The sequence below is a fragment of the Vipera ursinii genome, assembly GCF_947247035.1.
Source record: "Vipera ursinii genome assembly, chromosome: 3".
Taxonomy (NCBI): domain Eukaryota; kingdom Metazoa; phylum Chordata; class Lepidosauria; order Squamata; family Viperidae; genus Vipera; species Vipera ursinii.
In genome coordinates this window covers 168,339,306-168,349,495 of record NC_139516.1, presented here as the reverse complement: position 1 = coordinate 168,349,495, position 10,190 = coordinate 168,339,306, and the positions used below count along the sequence as shown (strand labels likewise).

The 10,190-nt window shown below is 34.3% G+C and overlaps 1 protein-coding gene across 1 annotated transcript in view; it reads left to right on the top strand.

Annotated features, from left to right (window-relative positions):
* The window catches only part of CDH2 (cadherin 2), a gene marked incomplete at both ends in the record, with an annotated part of 140,200 nt that extends 135,499 nt beyond the window's left edge, over positions 1–4,701 (top strand). The window contains 2 exons of the mRNA XM_083361193.1: positions 2,217–2,435; positions 4,495–4,701. Coding sequence (XP_083217319.1) covers positions 2,217–2,435; positions 4,495–4,701 — 426 coding nt within the window. The remainder of the gene's footprint in view (positions 1–2,216; positions 2,436–4,494) is intronic.
* Between the last annotated feature and the right edge of the window lie 5,489 nt (positions 4,702–10,190).

The following is a 10,190-nucleotide window of genomic DNA, read 5'->3' as shown; positions in this document are numbered from 1 at the left end:
AGGGCCAAATCAGATCAAATTTCTTTTTGTATTCAATTGGACAGTAAACTGAATATTTGTTTTTGGGGGAAAAAACAAATAAAAGATCAAATGTAGATTTAGAATTACAAATCACAAGTTCTTAATACAGGTATGTTTGTAAATAATAATCCACATAAATATGTTTAGATTTTAAAAAAGTAAGAAAGCTTTTAAAATTATATTTTTGTTCTTATAGCCTTAAATTATATATTTGTAGATTTTACTGCATATCAAATGGAAATATTTCAGAGTAGAGTGATTTTCACGTCTTTAAGTGAATTGAGGAAACAAATTATTAGCAGGAATCTTCCTGGGTTTATTATTCTACAAATGTCAAAACTGTTGAGGCATGAAACTTATCTAAGGATGTTTTTGAAATGCACATAAACATAAAAATCAAGCCAAATTGTTTTTCATGGTAGACCAAGATTGTTTGCGAAGCTGTAAAAATTCCTCTATTTTAACAACATATGAAGTTAAACTTTTTTTTTCAAAACACGTAATCAAGTTCGTTAGTAACTTGGAACACCTGTCAAGACTTTTTTTTAAAAAAGAAAGTTTTGTATTTCAATTCTGTACATTAATTTGGAAGTAAATATTTTACTTCCAAACCAGAGAGTTTTTACCATAATTTTTACTTAGGGGGACCAAGGCTGCAGGCATGTTACATGATGACAGGAACACAACACAGAGCAATCTTTTAAAAAGCATTGCACATTAAAAAGGAAGTGAAAATACTGACTGGCATGATGATGATCAAGAGTGGATCAAAATCAAATAATCCCCATGCATAATAGATTCTTAATAGAGATATTCTTAAACTTGCCCGTAATACATTTCCTGACTAGGAATCCAAATTTGTTAATGAGGTACTGATTAAACGAGTGAGGATATGTCCAATCGAGTTTTATCTTAAAATCTGATGATTTTGTTTTGGTGTTTATAGAAACTCATTTTGTTTGGCAAATGTTCTGGTAAAATGGCTCTGATTTTTAATCCATACTCATATGTTCAGCTTGATAACAGTTGTTTTCTACAGAGCTGCACAATTTTTTTCAAAAGTAGATTTCTTCTACCACAGTTTACCCATTTTTCAAGTGGTATAACCTTAATACTTTCTTCATGGAAGATTCAGCTTTTAGGAGACAAATTAGAAAATGCCATATTTTTCCATCTATAAGACGCACCATTGTATAAGACGCTCTGGCGTGCCAGTTTCTCGGTGCCGATCAGCTGAGCCAGCAAATCTGGATGATCGGCCGGCCAATGATCTTGCCCCCTCCTGCTTCCCGTTAGTGGCAAGCCCACAGGGGCTTGACACCTGCACCAGGCGGCATGACAACCCACACAGGCATGCCCTGGGCTCCAAAGGTTGCCATTATGTTTCTGTGTATAAGACGCTGTACTTGTACTTGTACACACCTGAATCTTGAACAGGGTGTTTGGAGGAAAAAATAGCGTCTTATACACGGAAAAATACGGTAGTTCTTGTTGCATGAAGTCTTACACATCCTGGAGTCTGAAATGACCTCTGTGTTCAAGAGAGGTGGAAATTACTTAATGTGTGCTTCAGCTTTTCACACACAAGACATTATGCCCATCTCAAGTGTACAGCAGATCTAGTTACTAAAGCTGTGCGTTGGAAAGCAAAACTTCAAAAAGCATGGTAATGCAAGTAAAGTTCTGATAAGGTATCTTCTTAAAGGTAGAGTAAAAACAGGCAGGCAAATTTGGTTCCCCAGCCTCTCTCCTCTCTGTAGCTTTCCTTACACTTGCTAGTTGACATAACCGTGATTAAAATACTTGATTAAAGTATTACAGGTTTATCTGTCTGTCTGTCTATCTATCAAACTTGTATACCACCCATCTCACTGAAGGTGTTGCTGTTTGGAGAGTGGGGGATGGCAGCTGAAGTTATTTGGAATGCTTGTATCACATAAGATAGGAATTAATCTTTGAGTCTAAAGGGAGACATTTCAGATTGTTCTCAAAATGGAATGTGGGGATTCCTACACCTTTTCAGAGGTCTGCAATTCAAATACAGTAAATATTTTAAAATTTCTGGGTTTTAATTTCTAAATATTGATAGAAACCAGCGAACATATCAATCAAACCTCTTTGAAGTCCTCAATCATTTTTAAGAATATAAAAGGATCTTGAGACTAAAGTATTTGAGAATCACTGATCCAGACCAGCTTTCTTGGATGAAAAAGCAGGATATAAATCAATATCTTACGTATCATTTACAGGACTATGATTTAAGTCAGCTCCAGCAACCTGACACTTTAGAACCAGATGCCATCAAACCTGTTGGAATAAGGCGGCTTGATGAAAGACCTATTCATGCAGAACCTCAATATCCAGTTAGATCAGCAGCTCCTCATCCTGGGGACATTGGAGACTTCATTAATGAGGTAAATTGAAAGCTGGAGAAGGAGGGAAAACATGTGCCTACTAGGGCCAATTCTGAGCAGCATTTATATCTAAAGAATAATGATTTTTAAAGAATTGTTGATACAGTTACAATGATGGAGATATAAATATGGCTTTTACGTTCAAAAGCATTTAATTTATTTAAATGGGAAACAAATGAATCAATTAACCTTCCTGCATTGGTATTAGTCATACTAAGAAAATATTTGTAGCTAAGAATTGTAACACCAGCTGCCTGCAATTAATGCAGGTTCGCATCCCACCAGGCTCAAGGTTGACTCAGCCTTCCATCCTTCCGAGGTAGATAAAATGAGGACCCAGATTGTTGGGGGCAATAAGCTGACTTTGTAATAATGCCGCTTGGTGGGGGTGGGCGGCGAAAGCCCTAATAAGCAGGCATATACATAGAATGAAGGCTATTGCTAAGCACATTTGATTTGTGCTTAGATTGTAAGCTGCCCTGAGTCTTCGGAGAAGGGCGGGATATAAATGGGATTAAAATTAAAAAAAATAAAAACAAGAATTGAACTATGGAGTTCTTGGTGCTCTCTGAGCTTAGTTATTTCCTTGCAGATATTTCATAATAGCATCAGTGGTGATCGTTACCTGGTGTGGAAATGAAACATCTGCAAAAAAAACCATTGAAGCTTAGAAAGCATCAAGCAGAATAAGTGGTCTCTGCATCTCTCGGGGGAGGGGGTAAGGGAGACATATTTGACATCACAAAGATGCTGCAACTTGTGGACTTTAAGCTTCATAATGCAAGAATGTACTTGAATCATCACAAATGCCATCAATTTGATAACACATGGTTTTATGAATGCACTGTATTTTAGTACAGTTCAATACCTGCTGAATTTTCAATAGATAGGGTTTTGGATCAATGAACTCTATTTGTCAATCAACAAATGAGGAATTGTATGAAGAAATTATGGCACGCTAGTTTGTTTTTTTTAACAACCTGGGGAGTGCTGCTTTTTGCAGCAATAACTATTGGCAGGCCAAATCAGGTCAGTTATTTTTTTTCTTTTCTGGAAACAATTATAAGTTAAAATATTATAGTTCTTCAAAATTAACTTAATTTTTAGACAACATTGTGAAATATTAATGTGTTCTTTTTTTCAGTGTTCTAGAAATTTTTATATCACGTATACATCAGCTGTCTAGAACAAGAAGAGCACAAATTTTAACTTTCCCATAATGCAGATTTTGTAATACTATCTTTCAAGACTGGTTTTTCTAACAGTTTGCACATGAAGTGCCTTTTCTAGAACGTTGAATTTTTTTATAGTTTTGTCCTATAAACTCAAATAGCATAAGAAATTGTACATCATCCAAAGCCATCAGTCGATACTGAACTACTATAAAGCACAGAATTGAAATGACAAATTGCACTGAGGGTTTTCTTTGGAATATTGCTAGGATTTTTGATAATTTATTCTTAGTCAATATCTTGAGAGTAAAAAGATTTAAAAATTGTCCTCAATTCTCTCCAAAATTGTACTTTTTTTTAAAGTATGAAAGGAATTGACATGTATGTTTATGTGGACAGATGAAGCCTACTTCTTATTTGCATATAGTTCTTCCTTTTTGTTCTAGTCTCGTTTTCAAATTAAAAATTCAAGAGACACAACAAGATTGCCATTTAACTCACAATGAATATTTTCATACCAGCTATTAATAATTTACAATGTGTTAAATAGTTAAAACTGTTGAACTAGAATGAAAGAATGTTTTAACTGGTAGCCATTCATATTCACATGGCATTCTTTTACAGTTTTTATTTATTCTTGTTGCATAGACATAAAGTGTTCCAATCTCTTTAATGATTAGAAATTATATAGAGCGAGAGGCAGGAAGGATAAGCAAGTAATTATATCTCTCCTTACACTTAAATTATTCCTGGACCTGCTGCTAATCCAGACATTTTCTCATGGAGTAATCACTCAAGTTTGGATATACACAATTCATGTGAGGAATGATTGGGGTAGTGTTCTTATTTTCTTTCTTACAGTTTTCTCCTCCTGATTTTGTTTACAGGGACTAAAAGCTGCAGATAACGACCCTACAGCTCCTCCATATGACTCTCTTCTAGTCTTTGACTATGAGGGAAGTGGTTCCACCGCTGGATCTTTGAGCTCCCTCAACTCTTCAAGTAGTGGTGGCGAGCAAGACTATGATTATCTCAATGACTGGGGTCCACGTTTCAAGAAACTTGCTGATATGTACGGGGGAGGTGATGACTGAATGCCTTAGTGGCCAGCGTTGCATTTTGGACAAGTACAAACCTTTTCACTGGTATTCCCAACAAGCGTACAGAAGCTAGGCTTTAACTTTGTAGTCTACTAGCACAAGTGCTTGCAGAAGGCTTTGGCATAGGCTGCAAACCTATTTGGGCTCACTGGGAATATCAGTCATCCAATGCTGTTTGGAAAAAAAAAAGGAAAACAAACAATTGAGCTCAGTTACACTTGAATTTTACAGTACAGAAGCACTGGGATTTTATGTGCCTTTTTGTACCTTTTTCAGATTGGAATTAATTTTATGTTTAAGGCTTTAAATGGTACTGATTTATGAAAAGCGAAGAAAAATCACATTGGGGATGGGGAGAAAGTGCAGTCACCAATATGCTTCAACATGCTTTTACATTGCATTGTTTTTATTAAAAACAACAAAATTGAAAAAACCTCATGGGAACATTTTGTTATTGGGGGACATGTGGGGAAAGAAGGCCATGAAAAAGATGTACAATACTTCTAGTTTTAGATGCTAGGGTTTTTCACTAAAATTCTAAATCTTATGCAGCTGGTTGCAAATAAAGGGAGTTTTCATATCACCAGTTTGTAGCGAAACTGATTTTCTTTTCTTATGATAGAATGTTTGACACATTTTGGTCTTAATCCATATACACATTTTTTTAAAACATTTTCCAGTACTTTTTTTCCCACTTCACTGTAAAAATGATATGTGTACATAATGTTTTATTAGCATAGTCTTTGGGAAGTGCTGAAACTTCCAAACACGTGTATGTATTATTTGGACTATGGATTCAGGTTTTTGCATGTTTATATCTTTTGTTATGGGTAAAGTATTTACAAACAGATTGCAAACAAGTGACATTGATTCGATTGTTGAGCTGTAGTTAGAGTACTCAAGGTTTGAGTTTTTTAAATTAATTTTTTGTTTGTTTTATTTGTTTGGGGAGGGCAAAAAGTTCTTAGCACAAATGTTTTACATAATTTGTACCAAAAACAAATAAACAAAAACTGTGTGAGAGCGAGAGAAAGAAAGGGGAGAGAAAGTGAGAGAGACAGAGAAAGAAAGACTGAAAAGTCAAGGGGTAGCCTTATCCTTACGGCTCAAGTAACTACACAGTATGTTAAACAACCAGAAAGATGTTTGACAACAGCTTTGCCTCTGTATTATGTACCAGAATATAAATGATACACCCCTGACCCCACTGTTCTGAATAAAATGCTAATTTTGGATCTCGTGGCTGAATTGTTTTTTTTTCCTATTTGAATGATCTGTATTGAAATTGCAACAGTAACAACAACCAGTAATAGAAACTGCTAATAAAAATAGTTAATGCTTCATTGTTGTCTTCCTAAATTCTAACAAATTTTAAGTTGCTATAGGAATGGCAATATATATAATAAGATTCCATAGTCAGAAGGACTGCTTTTGATATTACAATCAATGTTAAATCTTCACATACAGTTTCCTGAAGCATAAAGATATTTCATCATTGAAGAAAAAAGAGAAGCAGACTATAGTTGCATAGTGATCAAGATGTTGAACTAGGACCTGGTTTAGATCTATCCTTAACCATGGAAGCTCACCTAATGACTTTGCACCATTCATCAAGTGAGCTTCCAATCTATGTCAGTCTAATATAAATTCCTAGTTGTTAGAGAAAAAAGTTAAGAAAAAAATTTAAAAAATTGAGTGGGGGAAAAAGTTAGATTAAAACTTTAAAAAGTATACATGTATTTATACAACATGTGAGGGCTAGGTTTTAGTTAAATTTATATCAAGATTTTACTACAGACAAAACCAATGGAATGCATGGGAGATGAGTAAAAGTGTACATGTTGTACTCTGGAAAACATCTGGACAAAACACTAAAAGGAAAAAGCTTGAAAAAAATCCCATTTATTTTGCCACATAATTAATCAGTTCTGTTTGAGTAATTTAACATGCTGTCAATGAATAGATTGCCATCAAAAAATGGGAATTATTGTGTACCAACTGGTAGGTCTACGTAAAACATTTGGAAGCATCATAACTTCATTTTAATTATTTTGGTATTTTTCTTCTGCCTTATACATATCAACTTGATAAAGTGTGTGAATTTAATGTATTTTCACTAGTTTTTAATCAGAATCACAAATATTTTCCTTAATGTTAACATTCAAAAGTGAGATCATGAGATTGAAAGGCCATCTGAAGAGAGAATCATGATGAAGCATCAAGAAGACCTCATATTATTTTTGCAACTATAAATTTTTGGAATAGTTTCTTGAAGTTTTGTAATTTTTAAGAGTTCTGTATTTTTTATTAGACTCAAAATATCTTCAGCTTTAAAATAATAATGTAAAACTTAGTTTCATTGATTTCACTAGTATTTTTCCACCATGTGCGGATGCCAACTGTCACAAAGTTAAGAAAACTTTTAATTTTAATGAACATGGTTGTTGATGCTGTATTTAATGGAGCGAAATAGGGTAAGAGTACAGTTTAAAATAAGATCAAAAACACAGGCAAAAAAGCAAAACCAAAGTAATAACCAAAACCTGATTTATAAATGTAAGTTACAAGGCAAAGTGATCTTTTGATAATTTGTGCAATTATATGGTCCATTTCCAGCATAACTGCAGAAACCATTAGAGCAATGGTTTCTTTTATTTTGACTTTTCTAAATCAATAAAATAGAAAATGTCACACATTATTGTTTGAAGGATATGCACAACCAAAACTTGCACATCATTTACGGATGACACATGGTTACCTAAGGAATTGCAAGTATATTACAGACTAGCCAACTAATACCTAGCCTTGATCTTTCCTGTCATGTTGCCAATGAAGATACTGGATTGCAGTATGAAACATAGTCTATTGCATTAAGATCAACTGGCGTTCTGGAAGCATATCTTATCAGCCTATATCTGTCTGTGTCTGTCTACCTACCTATCTATCACCTACCTACCTATCATCTATCATGAAATTTATTTGCCATCTATCTCTTCTCCAATGACTGAGAATAAGCACATTTCAGTGGTTTATAGCAATTTAACAGCTTCAGTTCAATTTGGCTTCTGGTGATTTCACGGACAAGCCATATATTTTTCTTGGCAATGTAGGACCTGGTTTAGCACTGTCACCTTTGAGGGTTCTGTCTGAAACTAACTAGCATTACCCTAGCCTACAGTTCTTTACCAGTTTTTCATGATGGTCCTTTAACTGTACCAGCCAAGATCAGCCAAGGTCATGTGCTGCTAAACATAAACTAGATTGTGAGCAGTAGCATAATAAAATTTAGTATTCATTTCTTTAACTTTGCTTTTTCTGGAAAAAATATTGTCTGCATTTCAGGCTGGAAATGAGTATTTTCTGTTTTGTGGGAAATGCCAGTTTCGATTTTCCCCCACAAAATAGAAAGGACTATCTTGAGTTTTCCTGCATAGGTGTTCCCAAAGGTTTATGAGTCCTTTGCAATTGGCAGCTGGCATACTGTTTTCAAACTCAGATGTCAAGGAAACAGGAAGCACTTTGCCTCTCTCAGCTCCATGCTAACAGTTATACTGTTGCAGATTCACTATGGAACAGTATATTTGATGAACACTAGAAAGAAAAGGTGGGAAAACATTCAGTGGTGCTGAATTAATGTTAGTTTTTGGTTGAGGTTTGAAATCAGATGTATTAGAAGTGTTTTCATCTTGATCTACTCTATAAAGTATAAGCTCAGTTCTTTGCTCTTGTTTTATGTTAATGTTTTATAAAAGGCTTAAAGTTTCCTCTAAAATTTTAAATGAGAATATGCTTTCATTAAAGTTGAAAATAATAGTAATATACTTTGGGAAGTAGATAAGCTGCTCTCATTATAAATAAGAAAATTGTAGACAGTTGCTTTAGGTTATTGTTGGGTGTTTGGTCCAGATGCTGCTCTGTTTAACATTTTAATTAATGATGTCTGAAACAAACTATTCACAAGCAGGAAAGTTCATAGGCTTTTCTTGCTCTTTTTAAAGAATGTCTTGACAGAATTTATTTATTTATTTATTTATTGATGGGATTTATATCCCGCCCTATCTCCCGAAGGACTCAGGGCGGCTAACAACAAAACATATAATAAGTACAGAAATCAAGATAAAAATAAAATTGAAATCATCTGTGCAATAAATTAAAGAATTAAAAAATAAATTAAAAATTCTAAATATAAATTAATTAAAATGCCTGTCAGTCCAGGTCAGCCTGGTGGAACAGGAGTGTTTTGAGGCCGCGGCGAAAGGATTGGAGGTTTACTGATTGTCAAACAGCCAGGTGAGAAGGGTAACTGGTGAGCATTTAAGAAAACTCTGACTACTGCAACTCGTTCCCACTCTTGTGCTTGTATATTAAAGAAGAAAAAATTAGTCAAAGATCCTGACAGATCCATAACTCTTATTCCAGGCCATAAGTATCTTGTTGAATACATAATACTATTATGAATATTGTGTGTGTGTGTGTGTGTGTGTGTGTGTGTGCACGCGCACGCATATGTGTATCTGAGAAAGAGCATAGAAGTGCAAGGACTTCCCAATATATTTCATATCTGCATCACTGAACAAATTTCCCTGACCTCTCATGGTATAAGTATTATTAATAATACATATTGCTCATTAAATGCAATAGGATTCTGTGTGCAGGACTATACAGTATGTGTTTTCAACTCTGCAGGATTTGATAAATTTTCTATTTTGTGAACTGCTCAGAAAATGTTTGCGTACTAATCTACAATCATATCACTTTTAATATTATTCTCTAAGTACACCAAGTTCTTTTTCTGTATCAATATTGGTTTAAAAACACAGCAGACTTAAGACTTCATAGTTTCAGAAAATCTTTTCCAGATAGATTATGTGACCTTCTATGTTAAGAAAGTGCTGGGAACAGGGTATGTATCAAAATAGTGTTCCATCTGTAAGCTATGATTTTGCCTTTAATTCTGTTAATCTTTACATTATATATCCAATACCTGAGAATGTAATCAACCTACTGGCATTATTTCATTCCTGTACATAGCATCCCAGGGATGCGATCAGATAGAAAAATGATATTGCAATTTTGTCAATGGGTGTGGGGGAAGGGGAGAGATTTCATCTTATTTAATATACCGGTAGCTATAAAATGAATAGTAACGGGATAAAATTGGTTGTATGGAATTATGTTGATTGTGGGCATTTTTTAATGCTATCCATTAAGCCATTTTGATCATGAATATTTTAGTGATCTTTTGTCTGAAAGTACAGTTTGCTTATTTCTACACTTGTAGTTCTGTTATGTGTAATTTAGACGATTCTGTTAATTTCATTGTTTTACATAGTAACACTGACAATCACGTCCATTGCAGCCACATCATTTTAGTAAATTCTGGTGGCAAAGACATTCTTGGGAGAAATACATATTAAATTATGGAAGTCAAATTTAGCCATTAATATGTGTCAGATGTATGAAAGAACAGCTGATTCAGGTTG